Genomic DNA, 27,089 nt, shown 5'->3' with positions numbered 1-27,089 from the left:
ATTGGCAGCAGACCACTGGTTAGAGGTGGCAAGCTGAGAATCAGTTTATGGACCCATAACAAGAGCCAAAAGAGAGAATTTGAGATTGAAGGTCTTAAGTGGGCAATCTAGGGAGGTAACACAAAACATAAGACCCCCCCAACAGCTGCTGTATTATACAAATCTAGCAAGCCCCTGACTGCCAGAATCCTAACAATCCTCCCTGCAGGGACATAGGGGGCAAGACCTTGGTTTGCCCAATCCTGCACACTCCTTCTGTGCCCTTGTCCATGGTCTTCTCCCTTCCTCACCCCCAATCCAAAGATGATGCAATTGGCCATATTTCTTCCAAAGTTGGTTTTGCATTCCTATGCTAACCCTCATTCTTGGGGCTTGAATTTTCCACCAACTAAGATGGGGTTCCCCTCCATTTATACCTGTTTAGCCTTCCTCATTTTTCTTACATTCATCATGCCAGTTCTCCAACCACAGCCACAGTTCAAGGACCACAGGGCCCAAATCCACTGTGATCTAGCTCCTCCTCTCCTTAAAAAAAAAAAAAAAAAAAAAAACCTCTTCTTCACCCTCACCCCACAGATTCCTGTCCCCTTGGAAATCTCTTCTCCTGCAAAGGGAAACCAACCCATAACCTCAAACAAATAGGGCTGCAGGAGGATTAACCAAATAATATGGTGCCTCCCTCCACTCCCATACAAGGACCATCAGGTCACAAAGGTTAGACACATCTGAAGTTTACAGAACTCACAGATCTGCCTAAAACCTACACACTGGCTAAGATCTGGCCAGAGATGGCCCAGGACAAGATGTCTGTGAGGAAGTGGCCCTCTTTCCACTGCATGAGAATCACAGTGGTTGCATCTGTCATGGTTATCACATGGTTAAGTCATATGATTATGGCTTAGTAAGTCATTGTTTACAATAACAGGATCTACTGGTACAGACAGTGCTTTATTTTTTATATATTTTCTCATTTAATCCTTGCAGCAACCTTGAGGTAGGTATTATTATCCCCACTTTACAGATGAGTAAACCAAGGTCCCTAGGTTAGATTACATATCAAAGATCATATTATTAGTGGCAATACCACTGATAACTCCAAACCCAAGGGGACTCCAGTAGTTCACAGGCTGCTGCCAAGGAAAACAGAGCAGAAAACTGGTAAGGGCAGGATCATTCACTGGAGCTTCAGGGGATCCCTCACCAGGGATGAATGAGGCACATACACAGGCCAAGACCAGGACTGAGCAGGAGAAGCCTAGAGCACGCAAGAGCTGTGAAGCAGGAAGAGGTCTGGGTATTTGGTCAAAGTTCATAGTCTCTTCAAATGTGCACAGATCCCAGCTTCCATGGACAGGATAAACAGGCTTCCAGGAGCAATAAGTCCAGGGACTGGCCACAGGCAGCAGGGCAAGGCCAGGAGGAGCTGCCACAGAGTGGCACCCGCTTGGCTTGGCCCAAGAGTGGTCACCGCAGGCAGTGGTCCTTTAACTTTATTAAGGCCTTGAGAAGCTGATGAAATCCATAAAACCTCCCCCAGAAAAATACAGACACACAGTACAGACGACATTTTGCATACAATATTAGGGAGTCCACAGGCCCCAGGTGGGTGACTCCTGCTTTGTGGCAATGGTATCACCCTGAGTAAAGTCACTGATGCACACCTATCTTCAAGCTGCTTACATGTCCTGTGACTGTTCCCCCTTTTGTCATCCCCTAATATTTATAATGTTGTTAAGTTCATTTTTACTGGGAGTAAAGGAAAGGGGCTTCAGCCTACACTGCAGCCAGGGAAAGAGCAGCTGTGGCATGGCAGTGGTGGCAGCCAGAAGGCAAAAACAAAGAGAAGGATGGGGGTCACATGTACCGCTGCCCTTCCCACCTAGAAGGTCACTTCAGGAGCTTTTCTCTACCCAACTTTACAGAAGGGTTGTAGGGAAATGGGGAGAAGGGCAGTGTTTAGTTTCCTTTTGGGAAAGAAAGCCATTTCCTGACTGGCTACAGGGTATAAGTTCTGCAGGCAATGACCTATTCCAACCTTCCCACCTCTACCCCGACCCCTAAAACACCTAAGCATCGGCCCAGTCATTCATGCACACGTGGCCGTGTCTCCTATGAACACCAATGTATTTACACCTACTCTTTTGTGGAAGGGAAAATGGGACAGGAAGAATCTCAGGGCAGAGGTTTCATGTTGATGCATGGGGATCATGCACTCCCCACAGAAAATCACTAAACTGGAGAATCAGCAGAACCACCCTGAGGAGTCAGTGCACATTAGCCCTACCCACCTCCATGGCTCTTCCTTCTGGCCAGGCCCACCCAGAGCAGTCACTGCTCTGAGCCCCTCCCCAAACCTAATGGGCTCAAGATAGGAGGTCAGGGCTGAAGGGTTACAAAGGCTCAGAGGTGGGGAGGGGAAGGTGGATTCCCTGCAGAGAGCAGTTCTGATTTTTCATGAGAATCACAAACGAGGCAAAGACCCTTCCCCAAGTCCATCAAGGCCTGGAGAGGGCAGACACTGAAATCTAGGTGATCACTCAAAGAACACTGGGAGGCCAAGATGGTCTTCCAGGCCCAGTGACCCTGGTCTCAGTGATCACTTTGTTTCAGTGGTCATTCATGCACTAGTGGTCACCTGCCTGGCTCTAGATGGATGTTTCATCACATGTGGCTAGAGGAGCCCCAGTTAGCCGAACGTGGGCTGGGCTCGGGCAAGGATCAAGCAGGAAGGGTGGAGGGAAGCCACCAAAGCCACTGCCCCTCTTGGCCAGGGCCAGAGGCAGCCGTTCATCTTCAGGAGAAGGAGAGGGAGGGTCTTGGCTGTAGCTTGTGGTCCCAGATGGTGGGGCCCCCAGGTCCAAGCCCACCTTGTCTCTAGCCAGAAGTTCCCTCTGTCGCCGTCGTTGCTGATGCCGACCAATCAGGAGGAGAGTCAGGGATGCTGCAAGAACCCCCAGGAAGAAGCCAACCAGTCCAGCCCCGACTGTGCGGGCCCGGCTTGCAGGGGCTTGTTGGCTACCCCATACCAAACTGTAAGCCGCAACCACACGGGCTGCCCCACCCTCCTGACATTCACAGGCATAAGCACCCATAGCCCCTGGGGTCACCACCACCTCTAGCCCATCCCGCCGGGGGGTGAGTGCAGTCACTCCACTGGGCTGGTGCCACACACAGGATGCCCATGCCGAGCTGGGGGAACATGGCAAGACCACATGTGCCGCTGTAGCCACGGGAACTTCAAACACTACGGGGTGTTCTGCAGAGAGACAGCACAGGCACAAAGGTGATGAAGCTATAGTCTGGGGGTACAGGAGAGAGAAATGTGGGGTGATATCAGACATGAGATGGGGACAAAGCTGAAAAGGGGATGCCCAAAAAGGGTAACGCCCTGGGACACTGGCTGCCGTGTCTTCCAGGATCCAAATTTTAAACTAGGTATAAAATGGACAACTTTTAAATCCTTTTTAGCCACTCTACCCACAGTTTTCATAAACCATACAGACCTCCAGGCTCTTTCGGACACAAAGAAGAAACATCTGCCGACTCTATGTCTTGGACCAACCTACAGAGACGAGAATACTTGGTAAATCCATTGGCAGCATTCTCTTCTACTCTCCTCAGTACCACAGTACATTCACACACAGATTACATTTCTATCATCAAATAAATCACCCCTAGAATTAGAATTTATCGCCTAAATTTTCCCCAATACCTCATATTCCTCATGATATCTGCCATATCAAATTCAACATATATTTCTAGAAGCCCATGGTCTGCTAGAAAGGTGTTTTGTGGGTGAGCTTTAAAACAAATGAGAATATTTGATCTCCAACACAATACCAACAACAAAAATGCCAGGCACAGTGGTGCATATCTGTAATTTCAGCGACTCTGGAGGCTGCAGTAGGAGAATCACAAGTTCAAGTCCAGCCTCAGCAACTTAGTGAGATCCTGTCTTAAAACAAAAAAAAAAAAAAGTGGGGATATAACTCTGTGGTACAGCATCCCTGGATTCATCTCCTAGTACTGCAAAAAGAAAAAAGAAACAATAATCTTCTAAAAAATGGACCTGATTGTCCACAACCACAATGTTTTTTTCGGGAGACACACACACACAAACTAGAGTTGTTGTTGTTTTTCTCTTTTTCTTTTAGAAAAACAGCAAATTTCTTTTCTGTAAATACTAATCAAAATCCTGTGAGGATGAGATGACTTTTAATTTCATAAAGTAGCTTGTCTATGGAGGAACTCACTTTCTCCAACAGCTGTTAATATATATTGGCCCTGATGTTTCAAACAACACAATCTGGTATTTCCACGATGTGGGTGGACAGTGATGGCAAGATGGACAACTCACTGCTGAACTCTATGGCATCACTCTCAGAGGTATGGATACCAATGAGATCTCTACTAAGGCTGTCAGTGAAGGCCAGGTAAAAAGTCTGAACACCTGAAAGCCTAGACTAGAGGCAGACTCCATTTGAGTGTGAATTCCTTCAGTATAAATTAAAGTCCCTGAAATAAGCTCCAAGAGTGGTATGAATGAACGCAAATTTCCAGGGTAAAACAAGGCTGGCTGTTGAGTCTAATGGTAAGTGGGAAATACAGGAAGACTATACGTACAGCTGTAACCACAGGAACATCATAGTCCATTTTTTTCTCTTTTGTGTGAACTGATATGAAGGGCAGAATGTTCAAAAATATCAAACTAGGACACTGGCATATACAAACACCCCATGCTCCTCCTCTTACACCCTCCAAACTCACATATATCCCAAAGAGAACCTTTAAGGCTCAAATACAAAGGACACCTAAGGCCAGTGAAATTCTTATTTTAATAAACATTACAACAAGAAAGGAAAGAATAAACCATTTTCTTTTCTCTAGACATGTAAAGTTTTCCCAAAAGAAACTAAAAGACCTGTCACAGTTCTTGATTGAAAATGCAAAACTGCCAGGCCTGATGGTACATGCCTGTAATCCCAGCAACTCGGGAAGCTGAGGGAGGAGGATCCCAAGTTCAAAGGCAGCCTGAGAAACTTAGCAAGGCCCTAAGCAACTTAGTGAGATCCTGTCTCAAAATAAAAAATGAAAAAGGGGTGGGGATATGGATAAGTGATTAAGCACCTCTGGGTTCAATCCATCATACTAAGAAAAAAGAAAGCAAAGCAGGACAATCCTGCCCTCCTAGAATTACTTTATGTCCTCAACTGGCAAAATGTCAAGTCTGATTAAGAGATCGTACAAGATTTTACACTTATAATTAAAAATGAATATCAGAAAAACAAAATTAAATTTTATGAATACACTGACTATAAGTCAGTTATCATTTTAAAGTTTCATGATCTTTTGACATTTGTAATTAATCAGTTTACTTCTAAAGGATTTGTAATATTGTTGTTCTACAGAATATCAGGGTTCTATAATATGCTATGGTTCTATTCACACTTGAAGTTCTGGGATACACAAATAGACTGTAAATTAACGAGGCTTCAAGCAGAGAAATCTCAAGGTTAGAAAAATGCATGCTCCAAACAATTGACCAAAAATACCCATTAATATCTCAATTAAAGATTTAAAAACACTTAAAAAACATATAAACCAGGGTTGGGGCTGTAGCTCAAATGGCACAATGCTTGCCTAGCATGTGTGAGGTACTAGGTTCGATCCTCAGCACCACATAGAAATAAATAAAATAAAGGCATTCTGTCCATCTGCAAAAAAAAAAAAAAATATATATATATATATATATATATATATATATATATATACACACATACCAATATCAATTTTGATAGACATTACTTAAACTCCAACTTAGGTTATTTTTTAAGTGTATTTAGCTGGGGAAATTAAAACATCGACTAGATATTTAATGACACTTAAGAAATTAAATTTTTGGTATGATAATGGTGATATCCATTATATAATATAATGATTATCTTTTTAAAAGAATCTATCTAGGTGAGAGATATATGAAGAAAGATTTATAGATGAAGTGCCAGGATGTCTAAGGTTTGCTTCAAAACAATAGGTAGAAAGTGAGAGTGTTGATTAAAGCAAGATTGACTAGGAGTTGATAATTTTGAAACGGAGGGATAAATACACGGAAACTCATTATATTAGTCTCTACTTTTGAGTATGTTTGAAAATTACTACAATAAAGTATTTTAAAAGTATTTTAAAGAGAGTCCTTATCTGGTAGAGATCTACGTTGAAATATTTAGGATGAACACAAACAACGTCAGGGATTTTCTTCCAAAATATGATGTGTATTTTTAAGTTAATTGCTAAATGGCAAGTGGACCATAGGAGCACAACATGAGCAAGAGAAGATCAATCAGGAGGTTATTAGAGCAGTCCAGTTAAGAAGTAATGAGCTTACATTACTGGTGGTAGCAGCAGAGGTGAAGAAGAGAAGCTGGACCTAGGATAGGTTTGGGGGCTAGAATTAATACAAATTGCAATATAATGCAGGCAAGGTCTGGCTTGAAAACCTGGAAGAAAGGGGTTCAGTTAATCAAGATAAGGACCAGAGAAGGAGCATGTGAGGGAAAAAGGAAAACAACAATACAATCTCAGACTTAATAAGTGTGAGTTGCTTATGAAGAATCCAAGGGGAACATCAGGTAGGCAGCTGGATAGGGAGTGTGTCTCAGCTAGAGACACATTTGTGGTCAGCATTAGCACTCAGATGGCACTGATATCACCTAGAGAGAATGTTGAAGAGTAAAGAGAAGGGGTCCAGGACTTAGCCCTGAGGAATATCAATACTCAGCAGCTAGATGAGAAAGGAATCAATAGGGTAGCAGGAGAACACAGAGTCACAGAAGGCAAGAGAAGAGAGAATTTCACGGAAGGAGGGAGTGGGAGACTGTGAAAACACCTGAGAGCCCCTATAAGATGAAAACTGAGAAGCATCTACCAGAGATGGATTCAGTCCCACTGTCTGACATGGAGTGTCATTGACTGTCATTTGACTAACATAGACTCAGTGCCACTATCAGCACAGGTCTAGCACAGAGGCAAAGACATTGATGAGACAGCACCAGATGAACAGACAGATGAATCAGTATGGGCTGACAGATGGACACAAAAGTGATACAGACACTAACAGAAGAGAAATACACAGAGTGACAGGATAGCATTAGCAGACTGAGAAACAAACAGACATGTGGATGGGACAGAGTTCTGGGACAAGAGACCAGTCCAGCTACACTTACCCTCGGTGCTCCCCAGCATGGACCACACACGCTTCTAGCCGGAAACTCCAGGCACAGACAGGGTCCTGGGCCAGGATGCACTCTGAGCAGCTCTGGAGACGGTCACAATTGGTTGTGTTCACTTGTATTACCTCAGTACTGGAGCCAATCAGGAGCCAACCCTACAGAAAGGGAACAGGAAGGGGAATGTTGAATCTCCCAAATCTCAGGGTCACATAACTGGCTCTAGACTCAGATGTCTCTCCACCAGACTCCCCAAAAATCTACAACTCACATGGTACAATTTCATGTTCTCAATGGGCTGAGGCTCTGGGAACAAGGCCAGATCTTCAAGGACACTGAGCTGGGCTCCAATACGCACTGCTCGGTGGAGGTGTCCATCCTCTGGGAGGCAGCATGGATCAAGAATAATGGCATAACTGTCTCTGTGCATGGGGTTCTGATGCCCGTATGTATTAGGAGACCCTCTGTGGGATGGGAGTATGTAAAATGCTTGACTGTTCAATGTACCTGTCCCCAGGTAGAGCACATCATACTCTTTCCCTGAGAGGCTGGCCACCCTGTGGGCCACGACTCTAAGATAGGCTGTATCCGTAGTGACCAGCAGAGGGTGGACGTCAGCTGGAGACACTGGCCTATCCATGAGTGGGTGGTCTCGGATGAAGGTGAGCACGCGGTCAGGAAGGGAGAGTGATGAGTCAAACTGCTGGAACTTCATGTTGTTGGTGATGCACTAGAGGAAACACAGGGCTTAGGGCGCCTCTTGCTCTTTAATTCAGGCCTGTGATGAAGACCTGCCCCCTCCCCCTCACCTCTCCAGGTCTGGGCTGGGGCACATCATTGTCCATGACAGGCTGTCCCCTACTGCAGTCATGCTTTAGCTCTCTGAAGGGGCCATCCAGCACTGTCCGAATGTCTTGTGGTCGGAAGGCACAGACAGCAGAGATTGCAGCCCCTTCCCTGAAAGAGTCACAGGTTGGAACCAAATATCTGGGGAGAGCTGAGGGACAGCAACCCATCCCTTGTCGAAAGAAAAGACCTCCTCTCTTGGAGGAAATATGTGGGGAGCCACACAGCCAGTGGGGGAGAGTCCACCCCTCTGAGAAGACAGCACTTACACTGCACCAACCTCACAAATCTCCCACCCTGTAACTCTCCTTCTCACCACTGGAAGGAAAAGATGCCATAAAAGATAGGGGTCCCTGCTCCAGGCTCAGGTCGAAGCACAGCCATGTCCTGCAGGACACTGGAGGCCCGGCCATGCTCTGGCCCAGGACACAGTAGGTCAGCTTTCAGAAATGTCGTCCACCTCTGCTGGAGGGTCTTCCGGCCCCCAAGGTCTCCCTGGAGTGACAAGCACATGGTAAATTCTCTTTAGAAGATTAATACTGGGCAAGAAGTGTGAAGATCAACCCAAGTTTCCTCCCTGACTTCAGGGTAGCCACAGACAGATGGGGAGACTCAAAAATGCAAGGACAGACAGAGAAACTGTGAGGACAATGAGATACAAAGATGGATGAGGTCACAATTATAATGACAGTGATGAAGTCAACTGTGTACTTATAAAGTACAGTTTATAAAGTACCTTGTTTAGCCTTCAGATTAACCCTTACAGGTCAACACTGTTATTATCCTCACTCTACAGATGAGTGTCAAAGATGATAAAGGTCCTACCCAGGGTCACAGAGGCAGTAAGTGGTAAAGCAGGATTGAACCCAAGTCTGTGTGCCACCAGTTCATGTGCTACCAGTCCACCTCCTATGTCACAAGGATAATTGTGGAGGTGAAAGAGGCAGGGACCCTCCCTCACACTCCTCAAGCTCCCAAGGTGGAAAAAAAAAATCAAGGCAGAGAAAAGCATGAGACAGAGGAGAGATGCAAAGGCCCTGAGAGAAAAAGACAGGAAGAAGAGAGCAGGAGACACCAAACAGACAGCTGGGATGGGGGTCTCACCGCACACACACGGGCCACCCGTGGGACCTTAATGCGCTCGTATGAGTCAAATGCTCGGGTAGTCTCAGTAAAGAAGAAGTAGATTTCGTCGTCTCCATCTTCATCCCCCCACTCGGCTGGGCTCAAGGCCACCGCTGCGACAAAGGCGGGGGCTGGGGAGACCAGTGGCCTCAGATCCTCACAGACACAGCTAGGATCACCCAATCTCCACCCAGTCTGTGTCCCAGGGCTCCCCTTCCCCTCTCCCCACCGTTAAGCCAGGATGGCAAGGTCTCTGTGCGAATCCAGTCCTCAGCACGACCCACAGCTCGAGAGATAATCGGCTCCGTCCCCAAGTAGTTTTTCACCGTGGCAGCATAGAGGACGCCCCCTGCAGGGCGACAGGGAAGAGACAAGGCATCAAAGACTTACTGAGGGAAGCAAAAGTGGTCACAGGCAGAGCAGGGAATAAAGCAGGGCAGCAACTTTCAGAACTGAGCGCCCACTAAGTGCCAGACACCACTGAGTACATCACAGGAATCCCCTGATTACCAGTAAACATAGAAATAAACCTCTTGGGACAGTAAGGAAATCAGGGTTAAGGGAAACTGCTGGAGTGTCCACTAGCACAAAGCGAGAATGAAGGCCTCTCCTGTGGAAACCAGGTTTGTTTGGGCAGTTTTGTGCTGTTACAATATGCTAACTAACTATATTGTGACTCTCCAGGAGGGGCATTGGCTTGGTAGCACATTCCAATCTTATGTCATTTCTCCACCATGGTCAAGTCTAAGGAAACTAGTATTCTTTCTGAACATCGGTGGGTGTGTACTGCCCTAGATCGGGTCACAAATGTAGGTTATACTAGAATTGCTAGGGGACTTGATAAAAATGCAGGTCCCTGGACCCAGCATTCTCATTCAAAGTTGGAGGCAGGGGTGCATCCCAAAAACCTGCATTTCAAAAACAAGCAATCAATTATTCTGATGCAAGTGATTCAGGCCTCCTTTGAGAACACTAGCCCAGAAGATGAATGGAGGTTTCACAAACAGCTGGAGAAGCAACAGAGGAATGGGGTCCTCCCTCCTGCACAGAAGAGGGGCAGAGGCATCACACAAATGGTGGGTATGGAAGAAGAGAGAAATCCAAGACACTCTGGGATAGGAGGGAGGTGCAGCTCTGTGCACTGAGTGGGAAAGAACTATAGCCACCTCTAGTAACACTGTCAAGGCCTCAAACACAAGCCGAAAGAAAACTGAAACAGGGCAGCAGCAGGTCACGGACACCTGCCTAGAGTCAAGACACCAGGAGGCTTGAACTACCTCTACCTAAAGGAGTAGCATCTCTGAAGAATGAGAAATTTGTCAGTAGAAGGAGGTCTTCACAAGCAGTAAAGAGGAAAACCACGTCTGGGGACATGGGACACTGGAGGCTAAAGCCCAGAGGGAGCTGTCATGCAGGGCAAGTGAGCAGAAAAGAAGCTGTAGGGGTAGAGACGGGCACCAATTGTGAAGAGTCTCTTCTATCATGGGCTTTACCCTATTATTTACCCTATTATTAACCAAGCCAGGAAATGACAGGAGAAGGCCCATGATGGGAAAAGGTAGAGAGAAAGTGAGTTCATCTGTTGGACAGACTAAGGGTTAAGTGGCTTCAGGACATGGGTCAGAGATTCCAGAAGGCAATGAATAAGAAGGATCTGGGAAACAGGGCCAGAGTCAGCAACTTGGGAGTCATCACACATCCTGCTTAAGTCACAGCATTAATGACACAAAGGTAAGAGCCAGGAAGAAAAATAATGCAAGGTCAGGAGACTGAAGAAGCAGGAGAAAGCAAAAGAGGCTGATGTGTATGAATGTACCACAATGAATCCCACCATGAATGTGTGGGTGTGGGTGTATGTATTATTATAATGCACTAATTAAAACAACAATAATAACAGAAAGGATATCAATAGTGTAGGGCAATCAGATCAGGGGGAGGAGGAAGGGAAAGAAAACGGAAGACACCAGGAATGAGATCGATCAGATTTTGTTACGTACATGTATAAATATGGCATAATGAATCCCACTATTATGTATAATTACAACGTACCAATAAAAGTTTTTAATAAAAAAAAAAAAGAGGCTGTGTACTGGAAGCTGGTGCACAAAAATCTCAGCAAGGACCATGAAGGCTTGAGCTCACTGGCTTCCAGAAGCAGATGAGAGTAGAACCACATGGAGGAAAGCAAAACCATCTTGGAGATGCTCCAGAGAAGCTGTGTGCCACAGGCACTGGTAGGATAACCAGTCTTGAAAACTCTAGAGCAAAAAATGGCCAGGAAGCTTCTGAGGGCAGCAGAGAAGGGTGGAAAACATGGGGAAGAGTTAGGAAGGGGCAATTGTTCCATCATTTAAAGTGTGGAAAGAATCCAAGTGTTTCAGGGCCAGGAAGACTTGGCTTGAAACCCTGAATATATACTTGTAGTATGATACAAATGAACTTCCCTCAACCTTAGGCAAATGAACTTCCCTCAACCTCAGGTTCCTCAAATTTAGAATAGAGATAAAAGTAAATGCTGAGGATTAGATGAGATAATTACAGAGCCCTAGCAAGGGTGTGACACATGGCAGTTATTCAGTATGTTAGTTACATATCCTTATGAAATCTCAAAGGGCCATATGCTTGACTTGCCAGAAGAAGAGTGGGAGCTATAAAATTACAACCCATTATCTTCCAGAGAATTTCTGGAAATAAAAACCAAATATTGGTCATAGGTCCCGGCAGCAAATAAAGCAGCAAATAAACCAATCCTCGTACTTTCAAGGAGGGAAAATGTGGGTACAGAAAAGCTTGGATTAAAATTTTCTCTAAACATCAGATGTGGTAGCACACACCTGTAATCCCAGCAATTCTAAAGGCTGAAGCAGGAGGATCACAAGTTAGGGGTTAACCTCAGCCTCAGAAACTTGCAAGGCCCTAAGTAACTTACCAAGACCGCATCTCAAAAAAATAAAAATAAAAAAGACCCGGGATGTGGCTCAGTGGTAAACGCCCCTAGATTAAATATCTCGCAAAATTCGTAAAAAGCCAAACTCTCATCAAAACTGTGTCATAGATACCTTGAGACTGAAAGGAGATGAGCTACAGGAGACAGTTATGAATATTTAGGGAGCATGGTTTAGGATATAAGGTTAAGGAAAAACAATCATTATTCTGGAAAAAGTAAAGGACCACAGGAAACTATGCAAAGACCCAGCAGTGGATGGTGGAAAAGAATCCCAAGGTTTAAAGAGATCAATGGAGGAATCAGCAACAGTGGAACCTAGAAATGCAGAAGAGAACACAATCACTCAGGGTGGAATAGCAGAGGGTCACTGACACTCAGGCACAGGATAAGGGATCAGACAAGTCAGGAGGAAATAGCAGGGCTCCAGATGCTCCAGGAATACCAGGGGGCTTGTCACAGTCCTTCACACTCACTAACCCAGAGAAGGGTGTTATCAGCTACAGGTGTAAGCAAATACACAGTCATGAGGACAGGAGTCCAGAGGAGGATTCAGGACACTGCAGGCCCAAGAGCCTCCAAGACAAACTCAATTCCAAAGCAACTAAATTGCAATGTTCATATAATAAAATATCTTTTAATGTGCAATTGTTTGGTAAAAGATTGCTGAACGGATTAAGTCAGTAAACATTAGTACATATCTAGCTATTGGCAAATGATGATGGGTAAAAGAGTGATGTCTACAATTGAGTTCAGTGAAAAAGCTTGTTAGGGAAAAAACTACTGGGGATAAGAAAATTCAGCCCTATTTATTTATTTGTTTGTTTGTTTACTTATTTAGGTACTGGAGATTGAATCTAGGGAGCATTAACACTGAGCCACATCCCCAGCACTTTTTAATTTTTATACTGAGACAGGGTTTTGCTAAATTGCTTAGGGACTCACTAAGTTGCTGAGGCTGTCCTTTAACTTGCAATCCTCCTGAGTTGCTGGGATTACAGACATTCACCACCATGCGCAGCTAATTCAGCACTATTTCTATTTTTTTAAATATGCATATATGCCTGCAGGAATAGGAAAGAGTATTGAAGGAGCTGTAACTCTACTGTGTTAATGATGCTTTGTTTCTGACTAATGGAATTGGAAGCAATTTTTGTTCTCTTCATACTTTTTTTTTGTATTCACTGAATGTTTTTTGTAGTGAGTATCTTCTATTTTTATAACCCCCAAATTAAGATATTTTCATTTTAGTAATATAAAGAATTAACACTCCAGAATATGAAGAATCACAGCCAAAGAAAATCATAATTGTGTGTGAAACAGATTCTTACACTGTGCTACTAACCCAATACTGAAAGGCCAAGGGGTGTGTTATGGCAGTGAATTTTTCACTACACTATGGAGGTTTTAATTTCCATTCTGATGTCAAATGCTCACTTCTAAAGGAGATTAGCAATAGGAAGTATATGTTCATTGGTTTTTAAAAGATTGTAAACATGCCCTGGCCTTGCTTTTTCCATTTCCTTTTCTTCTTGTGGTCGGATGCTTTTCAGAATAGTTACCTCCTACTCTAATATTCTCCATTTCCTTATGTAAGGACTAGGCCAGCTGGCTACCCTCTTCTTTTTTTCTAACAGCCTATTAGTAGGACATAATTAGCCGTTTGGAGTTACAGTGTTTACTCTTCTTTTCCCTCTATTGGCTGTGATGGATTTCTATTAACTGTCTTGTTTCAGTGTATGAATGCCAATCTTGGGGCAGATACACATGCATTTAAGAGGTAGGCTTGGACCCAAAACACTGGCAGCAGCCAGTGCATTTGGAACATTTGTAGTGCTCCTTGGCAGATGCATTATCACAGGATGCAGTGTCTGAAAACAGTGGATAAAAATCACAGGATGAGTTCCCAAGGAGAAAAGCAAAAGCTTTTGAGCTTTTCTGCTCATCTTGATGAAAGCCCAATTTGTTCCCTTTGGTAAGGGAAGACCAAATATGAATGACTGCTAACCTTGCTGATATCCAATGACGCTAAGCACTCAGAGGAGGGAATGTAGGTGGAACAGCAGGTTTGGAGAAGGTGAATAAAAATGACAAGCTGAGTTTGGAGCATGATGATATTGAGATTCCTGCAGGACATCCAAGCAGAGGCATCTGAAAAGTAGCTGGGTATGTGCTCTATACCTTCAGGACCTGGGAAACACATACAGACTGGACAGGTATTTGAATGGAATAGAAAAAGAAGCCACATGCCTGGCTGAGATCACAACTATTTAGAGTGAGAAGAAGCTCTTGGATGGTAGCCTGAGGAACCCCTACATTTAAAGAATGAGCAGAAGACAAAGAATCCACTAAGGAGACTGAGAAGGACTCAAGATTGGTTTTAGGCTAGCGTGAATGTTACTGTCAAAATATTTGTGATTTTAGGCTAATGTGGATGTTACTGTTAAAAAATTTTATAAATTTGAATAGTGCAAATAAAGATCATTTTGCTACTTTTATCTAAGTGTAGTATAAATTAATGTCATATTGGAAATATAGATTTATAAGGCTTTTCCCAAAAGAAATATAAGTACCAATAAACACATGAAAAATTGTTCAACATCACTAGTAGAAATACCAATTAAAATACACATTAAATTGGACTTTGGAGGAGGGCACTGTCTCTTTGTATGTTTGTTCACTATAATACTTGGGACTGACAAGGGTGTGATGAAGCAGGCTCTCTTATTACTACTGGTGGGACTGAGAATAATTTATCCAAATCTACTGATCACCATAAAAAAAATCTTTACACTCCCTGACATAGCAACTCCATTTCTTAGGTTGACTCATATGCAATTAATTAGATTCATGTAAAGAATTAACATGAAACTTATATAAAAAAATTTATGTTGTAGCTTTTCCCTGTACTGGGGACTGAACCTAGAGCACTCTTAACAATGAGGTACATCCTCTTGTCTCAGCCTCCCAAGTAGCTAAGATTATAAGCATTCACTAATTCATCTGACTTGTGACACTATTTATAAAAGCAATAACTGATTTTAAAACTTGAATGTATACTTATATGGAAATAATTAAATTATCCACATTAATCTGATGGAAATGTACACAATTACTAAAAATCATGTTTTAAATAATAATATAACTACTATGAGAAAATGCTCAGTATTAATAATACCAAATGAAATATGCATAATTATATTTTACTTATAAATACCCATAGACAATTAAAGAAACATAAACAGTTAAGGAAAATCCTCATTACACTCCAAAATAATAATATTGATTACCTTGTGATGATAGAACTACAAATAAAAATTTTACTTTCTTCTTTATAACATTTCTGTTTTCTAATTTTCTACAATGCACATTGTAATTTTTATAATTTAAGAAAATACTTCTGTTATTATATTCTAAAAATACTTTAATTATTAAAAGTTCTTTCTTTTCATTTCAAAATATCTCTTTTATGTTTAAGGATATTTTTATAGATTTTTAACTGAGAAATTTGGTTCTAGTCCTTACATACTGTTTTCACAAGTTTCTACAGTGCCATTTTCAAAACAGAAGGGCACAGTGGATCAATACTAAAAGCCCCAAGTGAATACTGGCTCTTATGTAAACCAAGAAAATTTTTAAGTGATATCCCTGTAAAATAAGAACCACAGATGAAAATTTATAATACTGGTATTGACTGTGATTTAGATCTGAGGCAACTAGAGACAGAGTTCCTATGTTAACTGGAGATGGTGGTTCTAAACTAGAAAGTGAATTCTGATCACCTCTGTCAATTAACAGCTAAAAAACAAATCTGAATTGTTTTCCTGTGTTTTTTTCTTCCTTTGGGCAATGCTGAATTTTATCTTCTGGAAAAAAAATAAAAATAACTTGAAACCTTCTTGAAAGTGCTCTTTCCACTTTGTCACACAATGATTTTATTTATGAAATTAGTCTTCTTAAACCACATCCTAATACAAATTCACTGAGCGGCTGAAAATAAATTATTTGTAGAGGTTTTCACATGCTTAAAGATTATTGCTTGAAATAAAGTATGTTAACTGATTACTTTAGATTATTGCATTTCAAAGTCATTTATGCTAATTAACAATTTTGCAGAATTAAGAAACATTTACAATGACTGAAACTCAAGAAATCTTTGTTAATGATACCAATGGCTGGCTCAGAGTTTTCCCAAAGATGCTAACAAAAAGCCAAGAAAAATATTGTTTTATTCAAACATGTGTAAGGATAAACAAGTCCTCATCAATTTTAAGAGTAAATGATGATAATCTTGATAATGTTGGTATACTTTTTTGGGGACGGGGGTAGATACTGGGTGAGGATTGAACTCAGGGGCACTCAACCACTGAGCTACATCCTCAGCCCTATTTTGTATTTTATGTAGAGACAGGGTCTCACTGAGCTGCTCAGTGCCTCGCTGTTGCTGAGTCTGGCTTTGAACTCATGATCCTCTGCCTCAGCCTCCCGAGCCTCTGGGATTACAGGCATGTGTCACCAAGCCAAGCAATTGGAATACTTTATGCTCACTTTTAAAAGTTTTTTTCCTGAAAAGGAAAGTCATTAACTGAATGATTAAAGAATGATTTCATCTGTAATGCTTTTAATACATTTCCTAAAAATGAAGTCACACATAAGAAAAAAACTTCATCATTAGATCCTGCATTCTAATTTTTGTTTTACACAAATACTGTTCAAAACTACAGGTAAAAATTAATTTTATGATAAAGTTGACAAAAAGTCAGTGAAGAAAGAAAAATTAATATGATGAATGATGCTAAGTAACTGATTTAACTATTACTAGATAGGAAAAAAATTAATTTAGTTGCCCATCTCATGCCTTTCATCAAAATAAGTTCCAAATATAGCAAAGAGTGAAATTGGGGGGAGAATTTTTTAGTAAGAAAAAATTTTATCTGCTCTCTAAATGAAGACGGACTGAGCCAGGCACATGCCTCTAATCCCAGCAACTCAGGAACCCGAGTCAGGAGGATCACAAGTTCGAGGCTAACCCCAGCAATTTAAGGCCCTAAGAAACTTAGTGACACCTTGTCTCAAAATAAAAAATAAAAAGGGCTGGGAATGCAATTCAATGGTAAAGCACCCCTTACTTTAACCAAAAAAGGATAAAACATATAATCACAAAAAGAAGTGTAGGACATTAATAGTCTCTTAATTGGCCCAAGAACAAGAACAGAGGATTGCCAAAAAATAAATTTTAAAAAAGTCCTAAAACACAAAGATGTTCAACTTTACTAATATTCAAAGAAATACCAATTAAAACAATGTGCCATTTTAGTACCAAATTAACAAAGTTTTTTTTTTAATGGCAACAATACATTACAGTGAAATTTATGTGAGAAAACAAAACACTCTCATACATTGCTGGCTTAGGGTGTAAATTGGTACACCGTTTCTAAAAACTCAATTAGCAACAGATAATGAGCCATAAAATGTTCACACCCTTTGCTGTAGTAATCCATTTCTAGACATCTTAAGGAAATGATCTAAAATGAGGACAAAAAAAAAAAAAGTGTACAAAAATGTTTACTACAGCAATATGGAGAATAGAAAAAACTTCAAATAATCTAAATAAAAACAATTTATAAACAATTTGGAATTTCTTAATTTATGGTATGCTCAGGGAGTGAGTAATGATGTCATTAAAAGTCTCTCTACAAAGAATTTTTATATTATGTATGGTATGTATCTATGGTATAAATTCACACAATAAAATTCAAAATTATATCCATGGGGTAAAACATTTAAAAGTACTATAAAATTTCCATGGAACTGCTTATTTTATACAATCAGAAGAAAACAGCTGGGTTTTCCCCGAATTTGGAAGGCGGATGTGGGATGGTCTGACCGCAAATACAGGTCTTGTAAGACAAAAACAATTTGCTCTCTAGCTACCAAAGAATTAGACAATCATTTTCCAGAATGACTTCCACACTTGAGCAACCGTAGATGTATTGTTCAAAGAAAGCACCCACAGGAATTTATTTCACAATCATTGCTGATTCCTCCAAACAACAAAGCACTAGACAGCAAATGTAAGCACATAAGTATATATGGATGTACACACACATTTAAAAGGCTAGACGTGCCAGGCATGGTGGCACACTCCTGTAATCCCAGAGGCTCAGAAAGTGAGGCAAAAGGATCGTGAGTCCAAAGGCAGCCTCAGCAAAAGTGAGGCACCAAGCAACTCAGTGAGACCCTGTCTCTAAATAAAATACAAAAAGTAGTGGTTGAGTGGCCTTGAGTTCAATCCCCAGTACCCTAAATAAATAAATAGCTAGAAGCAAATATCCTAAAATACTAACAGTGGTTTTCTAAGTAGAGATATTCTAGAACTGTATTAATACAGTAGCCACTGGGATACAGGGGGCCATTTACATTAAATTAAATAAAACTTAAAATTATTTCCTTCGATCACACTAATCACATCTCAAGGGCTCAACAGCCACAATAGCAAGTGGTTACTGAATTGCACAGTGCAGATCCAGAATATTTCCATCATCATATAAAGATTTTTAGACAGTGCTATTCTAGATTTATTTTCTTCTTTATGTATTTTTTCCAAATTTATTACAATATGCATTGTAGTATATTCCTCTTATAAACAAAAAAATAAATACTATGGGAGAAGAAAGTGACATTAACAGAGGAAACACTCACATAGAGAAGCAGAGGAAATATTCTCTGGAGAGAACTTTGGGGAAATAATACCCTGTGGGAAAAAGCAGGTGGTCACAGGCACTCAGGGAAGAACAGGAAAGGCTAAAAAAAAGACATGGGAATAATAGACATTCCAAGGAAAGAAAGGACACAGAAATTCCAACAGCAGGGGTGGGGAAGGAGGCAATTAGAGCAAGAAATCACAGGTTCTTGTCTCTCCCCACTCACCAGCCATTACAGCTGCTGACCGCTGAGCTGGCTCAAAAGGACATTTCCCCCGGCCACTCTCAAGTCTTTCAACCTGCTGGAAACTGGACACATCCTACAGACCAGAAGGGGGGCAGTTGGTTTAGGGGTCACAGGGAAGGTTCATAGTGAGAAGTACAAAGATGGTCAGATGAAACAAAAGCTAATTCCCCTTCACCTCCCATTCCTTCTACTATCATCCCCACACTAAGTCACTATTCCTGATTCCCTGCCCCCATTCTTCATTTACCGTCTCTGCTACCCCTTTTTCACAAGTTAGTCCTCTTTTCTTAATACCCACAACTTATATGCCCTGATGAATGCCTACCTGGGATGGCCCTAAAAAAAATGCAACAAGGCTGGATATGGGTCTTTCCTCTGAAATGCTGCTGAACTGTGGAGTCTGCAACTAGCTAGAGAACATGCTACAGGACAAAGAGGACCAGAGAAGAAAGCAGGTCTCTTCAGGACTGGAGCCCTTAAGAAAGGCAAATAAAAGTACAGGCTGACAGAGGACAAACTAAAGCCCAAGGCCTAGGGGGAAAAAAGGAGCATCCTCCTTCTACTACCCCAAAGATGAAAGACAGTGCCAGAGCCATACATCCAAGAGGAGAAGGGAATCTATAAGGTCATTGAAGAATGACCTGAAGCTAAGATGAAAATTCAAGATTTTAAAGGCAGTACCATCCTCTAAGGACTGACCTGGGTGGGAGGCAAGAGACCAAAGAGTTCCACCAGGGCCAGTCAGAAGCTACCTTAGGCTAGCATCCAGCACTAAGAAATCCTTCAAAAAAAATCTAAAAATGGAAATTGCAGATGATTTCAACCTAGGACTGAGAGGGAAGTCAACTGTGGCTGACTGGGAATCAAAGTTACAGCACAGAAATGCCAGGTATGCTATCAGTAGCTCACAAACTGGTGTGGCTATGGCTTAATTACTGTGATGTAGAATAACAGAATTAACAGAATTTAATCAAAGAGTAACATAGATATATATCTCCCAAGCTTAGTATACTACCAGCCCATTCAGATTCCTCATCTCTTTTCTGTAGATGCAAACAAGATTTTATTTAATCGAGACACTCTTGAAGAGGGCCTATTAAAATGAGATGTCTGAGGTGTCCAAAATAGGAGATATTGGGTCCAAAGAGCCTAATGGATTGAAGACCCCACAGAGGCACAAGTGCTCCACTTGTATGGCAGTGGGAACATCTTCCCCTGAAGAAAAAGGTAACAAGTTTGGTGATATCAAGGTGTTTGGGCACTCTGGAAATGTAGTAAATACCTGCTGCTTGCAGCTGCCTTTCTTCCCTCTCACCTGAATGATAGCAGTGCCCTCCTTTCCCCATGCTCTCTGGTCCCATCCCCAGTTTATCTATATATACACCCCAGATTAATCTTCCAAAGTATCAGCCACTGACTGGATAGTAGATTTTGGAGAAAAGGAAGACAAAAAGGCTCACCATTGCCTGGAGTACAAATTCTAGTCCAACCTATTTATTTTCCACTGCTTCTCAAAATGATCTTTGTTCTAGCCAAACCAAATCACCTATTATTCCTAGAAAACAAATTATGTTGTCTTATCTCTATGCCTAAAACTGCTCCCTCACATTTTACCAAAAACTAAAAAGATGAGTCTCTTCTCAGTTCTCATTCTCTTCAGTCATCACATACCATTTGTTACTTATGATTCATTCTCCTTCTTGAAATATTCTATTCCTTGGCCCTTGAAACTCTATCTTCCTGGAGTCCTTTCTCCTATCTAATTGTCACTTCTCTAGCTCCTTCTTTTTGAGCCTCTACATGTATATTCCAAGAATCTATCCATAATCCTTTTTACATATCTTTCAAAGGTCTCATTCATTCTTGTATTTCCAGTCTTTCTATGAAATCATTCCTCAAACTCTACAGGTCTGATGTCTTCCAAACCCTAGTTCATGTTTTCATTGGACTGCTAGACTTTCTCACAGAGATTGCTTATCAACCCTTTACAACTCAATGTGTCAAAACTAGCCCCCTCATGGCATCATCATGTCATCTAGTCTTTGAGAAAGTGAGCTTCCTATTAACTAGACATATTGTGATTATTCTATGGTCAAAATAACCTTCAACTGGAGTGTGAAAAGGGCAAGACCTTTCTAATATATTCTCTACAGAATATAGAGAAATAGATATATAGAACATATAGATTATGTGCTGCATCATCATGGTGTCAGTTAGCACAGTCTCTCAAAATCAGTTGTGATGGAAGCAAGTCCCTCAAACTGTAAGCCATGGCTGGATAGAAAGGTTCTCATGAAAGCACTGAAGTTAGAACTAGTTCTTTGGTCTTGGTCGAGGTGAATAGAAGGCATATAAAGGACCTCGCCCAAATGGTAGGTAAATAAAAAAAGATGAGAAAGATAGCTCCTGATACACCAAACATGTCAAATGCCACAAGAAACGGAAGCCAGATAAGGTCTTTGGGGCTGTGGGCTGAACTAGTAGGACAGGACAGTAGAGCAGGACCAGACAAACCTAGGTTTCAATTTTGGTTCTGCCTCTGCTAGCTATATAATCTTAGATATGGGACTTAAACTTCTCTGAACTCTTTCCTTACTTACAAAATGGAAACAAATAACACCTAAATATCATGATGTGGTGACAAAAAATTAAACAAGAATATAAAGTAGTGACAAGCCTACATAGATACTGGACGCAATGGTCATTATTATTGTTAGAAACTAAAATTTTTCTCTGGTAACCGCTGAAGTTCCTTCAACAAATCAAATTAAACTATGTTCCCTCTACCATCTGATAAGCTGGCAATGAAGGACAGTACTTCAAAGTTGGAGCTGGTAGATACAGTGCTTAAACTTCCTTTTTATAAGAACCTTCATTTCTCCATGATCAATTCTGAGCAAGTTGTTGTATAAAGAGCAAAACCCTCAGAAAATTATACATAATTTCAATGCCATCTGTCTAGGACATGAGCCATTCAGCACTAAGGATAAAGCCAGAACTCAAGGAGAGGGAGTTTGCTGGGTAGCAGGATAAGGCTCAGGGTGTGGCTTGAAGGGTTAAGCTAATCTCTTTCTCCTATAAATGAGTTTTGATCAAAGAATTTGATGAGTCTGTTAGATAAGAGGATACAGAGAAAGAGCCAGATTGGTGAGAGTGCAGAATACAGAACCCTGGCTTCACTCTTCGTTGCTGATATTCCTCAAGAATGGATAGGGATCCAAGTCACACCAATCCTAACAGATATGTCCAGAACATTCTCCATCTAGATATCTTATCTAGATGTATATCAGTACCACTACTACTTCAAGCTTGATGAGAACTGAAGGAAAGTAGACCCTCAACATTACCTAATGGGATGTAAAGATTTTCAACATCAACCTGAAATGAGAAACCTTCCCAGGATGAGAGAACTATCCAGACCTTTGTAAGGAACCTATCAGCTGTTTTATGCCAAAGGACTTAACCTAAGTTCAACTAACCCCAAGGGTAACCAAAGGGACTGGAACATGAAGCATATGCAATTATAACATTCTAAGCCCAAGATATGAGGCTGGTCTGTAACAAAGAGGCATTTGGAAATACATACTGACTTGATCCAGGTGGATTACTGGATCACAGCAAACTACAGAACAGGGCAGTTAAGATCCACAGTTAAGGATCAGGATCAAGAAAGGGAGTTGTTGTACTAAACAGAATACAAAAGACATGTGAGGTTTTTTACTCACCTAAGACCTAGGCACAAATGTGTGGTGCTAGAGGACTGTGCTAACAATGTTTAACTGATGTAGAAAGCTGAAAGTTCAAAGACAATTACCATCCCAGGAACAGGGCAGTGTCTAGACTAGATGTCATTGGGTGTACATGTGTCCCAAGATTGCCTAGGATTGAGGGTAATGAAGCCCAGGTTTTCAGCAGCAATGAACAGGATCCAGAAGAAAATGTGGCTGACAGAGTATCCACCCTGAAGGCCAGAGTACTGGGCATCACATTAGTGGGCAGTGACATCAGAAGGTATAAAAGCTGAAAGTCATAGCCTACACAGAATGAGGTTGACAGTGGAGGGAAGAGAAGGGGGCGAGAAACAATCACATGCTATAGAAGGAAGGAGGAGGCATGGGTTACACTGATTAAGAAATAGGCCCAAGGTGCCTGGCCAAAGTATTCATAGGGCAACAGAAACCTAATTTTCTGCTTTCTAAAGGCTCTCTTGGATCTGACCTCTCCCCAGCCCAGCCAGCATCCCTAACTTCATTTACCATCTCACTGCATCTCATACCTCACCCTCTACAGAAAACTTCCCTGTCTCCCTTCTTTTTTTACCCTCCCTCAGTAGCTGACACAGGCTCCACCCTGTGAGGACACCCCTTATCCCAATGCTTATCATGCACAGTATTTGTTTTAACCATGCCCCACTTGGTCACTCACAGAAAACCCTTCCCATCCTCCTACCCACCACCCCCACATAACTCATATTGGTGCAGGCTCCCTCTCCCTCTCCTCCCACCCTGTCACTCACAATAACCCCGCACTTCGGATCAAAAGCGAAGGTGCCACAAGTGAGGAGATGAGAGGCATTGACAATGGCGAGAATCTGGACAAAATTGTGACATTCATCCTGGGGGTTAGAGACGGTTAGAATCAGAAGCAGCAGGTACAAGGAAGGGTAAGGTAGGATCAAGACAGTTAGATGCAATTTGGGGATCAGGGATGATGGGTGATGGTATCAGCATCCCTGCCTGGGATGAGAGAACTCCAGGGGCCTGACACCAACTCAGGGATGGGCCAAGTTCTCAAGGACTCTCAGGACAGAGCCTGAATTTAGTTACACCTACCTCTTTCTTGCCTTTCTTCCTACAGTTATGTCTGTGAGCCTCAGGCACCATCCAGTCAATCTGAGAAAGGAGTAGTGACCATTTTCCCCAGGTCTCCCACCCAAACTCCCTTGAGATCAGTTTGACAACCTCCATCAATTTGTGAACTTCTGACATCTCCTAGAGCACTGTTTTTCAATTTATTAATGGAAGGTTCCCACCCATTAATTGATTAAGTAATTAATCAATTGTGAAATCACAACCAACATTGTTTTAATGAAATAGAATCTATCCAATGTATCACACATATATAAGAGCCAATACTATTTCAAGGAAAGTTTCTTTAAGTACACACTTGTGTACCAGTAACAATATAGTACTAATGTGTGATCAAAAAAGTTTGGAAGCTGTTTCCCTAAAACCCAGACACTGTGGCCTCCTCCCCATCACCCTGAATCTCTCCCATAGCCTCCCTAGACATCACAACCCTATCCCTATCACTTGGCTAAAATAGTGGATAATCCCTCCCTTCTAGTATCACCACTGTTACATCTTGAGTTATTATAAAACTCCCCAACCCACATTCCATAAAACTATCGCTCTAACCACATGATATAGGGCCTGGGGACCTCCCCACTCTCATCACTCACCCTGCGAGATCTTTCCCCTGAGAAAGGCAGGGATAAAGCGAAGATGGTGTCCCGGGCGCCAACATAAAGTGTGTGGGAAGCAGGATCCACAAGCAGAACAGAGTAATTGTATATATGAGGAACAGCAAACCGGGTGAGATAGGAGTCAGCCTCTGCAGAAAGGGAAGGGGAAAGGGAAGAATGATATCAGCCATTGCTTTGTAAGGGTTGGATCTACTACAGCAAAGCCGAAAGGCCAATTTTTGTTTTCTCCCAAAATACCATTTATATGGCAGCTATCAGGGAAAAAACAGCACCTTGACAGGTCGACCATCTACACTACCCCAAGACAACTGATGATGTCAGAATATTTAACATGCAATCCAGTCAAGTATGCTTTTTCCATAAAAATATAAATAACAGCATAAATATTAAGTCTGTGATTTCTATTCATATCAATGTGATCCCTAATTTGAAAATATACTAAAGAAGGTATAAGTACTATTCTAAATTGTGGGGTTTTATTTTTGAATCCTGCTTAATAGTAACTACTTTTTACTTGTAAATGTTTTACTCTTTTACCAATACATTCGGAGTCTACCTCCTCTCTCAGTCACCTTCCTTGACCTTCCCTCACCCCATTTCACTTAAAAAGGTATAGTTTAGTGTAGTGGGAAAAATTATGTGTTTCAGAAATGGACCAGTTTGGATTTAAATGTGGCTCTCCCACTTACTATATGATCCTGAATACATTACTTGCCCTCTCTGAGCATCATTTTCCTCATCTGTAAACAACACCATCCAGGATTGTTGGGAGAATTATGTGAGATAACATATGTGGAAGCACCTGGCATGTACTACACATTTAACAAATAGTCCCTGTCTTCTTTATGGCTGCATTCTGCTTTGGCCGAATCTAACCCCTTTCAGCATTCAAAACTCATTTTAAAAATAACTTCATATGTGTTTACCTTCTTAGCTTAATCTAATTCTGAGGATCCTATCCCTATACAACTCTGCTCTATAAGTTTCAGCTGGTTGAGTGTCCTCATGGTGATAACTAGCCATCAACCCATTCATTCCTAGCTATGCTGAGGTGAGCCCCACCCATCCACTGTTCCACTGGTGCTTATTTCTGCGCTGTATTCTTCCTGCTCTCTCATGCTTAGTATAAGTTCTGAATTACCCAACCTCCTTTGTTTTCCCTGCTCTGCTTCACCTTGCCTTCTAGACATCTCTGGATTTCTGGACATCAATTCAGCCTGGCAACCTCAACTTACTTTTTAGCTATTGTTCCAGCACAAACTGAAACTCCAGGCTCTGACCACAACTTTGCCCTGGAGATTCAAGCATCCCTATATGTTTCTGACCTGAGTTTAGACTCTAAATTACTGTTACCCAGTTGTAAGCTTTTTCCAAGGGTACTCTTGGTTTTACTGGTTCTGTCTGCCTCCATACCCACTGAGAAGAAAACAAAGGTCCATACCACACTCATGCCCACCTCAACAGAGTCTCTAAAATGTGAATGACCACTTTTAACCTTGTGGTATCTATCCCCTGGCTTCTTTCACATCTTTTCCAAGGACCTGGTCCACTCTTCTTTTTTCCTTCTGAAGACTTCCAAAATCATTTAAGCAAAACTTTACTGTCAACTGATAAAATGGTTTCCAACAGTCGATGCAGGGAATGGCCAGAGGGAGCACAGAAGGTTCAAGGAGTTAGGGGGTTAAAGTCAATCTGATTCATGGAAAAATGGGAGCTAGTGTCAGAGATGAGAAGGGACTGAGTTTGGAAGACTGAGGTGGTGAGCTGGGTAAGAGGCTTGATAGCAGAGGGTGCATTGAACTGATCATAGAGAAATGAAGTTCAGAAGATGTAAATGCTGAGCTGGGGATCCAGGGAGTGGTTGAATTAGAATGAAAGAATGAAAGGCCTGGGAATGGAATGGGCTTCAAACTGGAGTGTTCGACACAGGTATAGGTATGAGGGACTAGGGGAATAAGGGAGAAGGAACTTCTAAATGGACACCCCGATCAACTCCCAAGCCCACCTAGGGCCTCAGTATCCTCCTCTGCACGGTAAGGGATTGACCTATCTAGCGGTCCTGGAAATAAGGGTCTGAGGGAGCAACCTGGGTGTGTCGTAGATGCCGAGGCGCGAGGCCCGGGCTAGGGCTAGGGTGAAACAGCAGAGTGCCGGAGTCTTGTCTGGGTCCCTGAGGGGCTTAGGCGCTGCGGGGGCACGGTGCAAGGCGTTGAGGGGGCCGTGGTGCTGCTCTCCAGGATAGGAAGCGGGTGGGTGTGAACAAGTGCGGGCGAGGGCTGCGCGCGGCGCAAAGGGCTGAGGACGAAGGCGTCCGCACCTTACCAGAGATGGGAAGCGAGGTCCTGGGCACAGAGCGTGAGACGCGGCCGGACACGGTGCCGCTCAACACCGCCAGCAGGAACAGTGGCAAGGGTAAGACCCGAGGTGGCCCTGGGCCCGGGCGGGGCCGCGAGACAGAGGCCAGCATCTTTGGCTCCGCCTGGCTGCAGGGTGGGGCGCGGCCAGCCGCCTC

The 27,089-nt window shown here is 42.3% G+C and overlaps 1 protein-coding gene across 3 annotated transcripts; it reads right to left on the bottom strand.

Annotated features, from left to right (window-relative positions):
- Positions 1 to 929: 929 nt before the first annotated feature.
- Positions 930 to 27,089, bottom strand: Sema4f (ssemaphorin 4F). Of its 3 annotated transcripts, XM_027943781.2 has the most exons (14): positions 26,900 to 27,089; positions 24,554 to 24,705; positions 23,925 to 23,984; positions 23,609 to 23,707; positions 19,072 to 19,165; positions 9,427 to 9,546; positions 9,177 to 9,328; positions 8,389 to 8,567; positions 8,036 to 8,183; positions 7,734 to 7,956; positions 7,498 to 7,607; positions 7,224 to 7,384; positions 3,504 to 3,562; positions 930 to 3,256 (listed from the first exon to the last, which is right to left on the bottom strand). In XM_027943781.2, exons 1-14 carry the CDS (start codon positions 27,042 to 27,044, stop codon positions 2,646 to 2,648), a joined length of 2,313 nt encoding a protein of 770 aa, XP_027799582.1. In that variant the 5' UTR covers positions 27,045 to 27,089; the 3' UTR covers positions 930 to 2,645. The 3 variants fall into 3 exon arrangements, with proteins under 3 accessions (XP_027799582.1, XP_071457865.1, XP_027799584.1); XM_071601764.1 differs by lacking the exon at positions 23,925 to 23,984; XM_027943783.2 differs by lacking the exons at positions 19,072 to 19,165; positions 23,609 to 23,707; positions 23,925 to 23,984; positions 24,554 to 24,705 and having other exon boundaries at positions 26,900 to 27,085.

This window comes from Marmota flaviventris, chromosome 14 (assembly GCF_047511675.1).
Source record: "Marmota flaviventris isolate mMarFla1 chromosome 14, mMarFla1.hap1, whole genome shotgun sequence".
Taxonomy (NCBI): Eukaryota; Metazoa; Chordata; class Mammalia; order Rodentia; family Sciuridae; genus Marmota; species Marmota flaviventris.
Note: the sequence above shows the minus strand (reverse complement) of the source record. Positions and strands in the feature narration are given on the sequence as shown.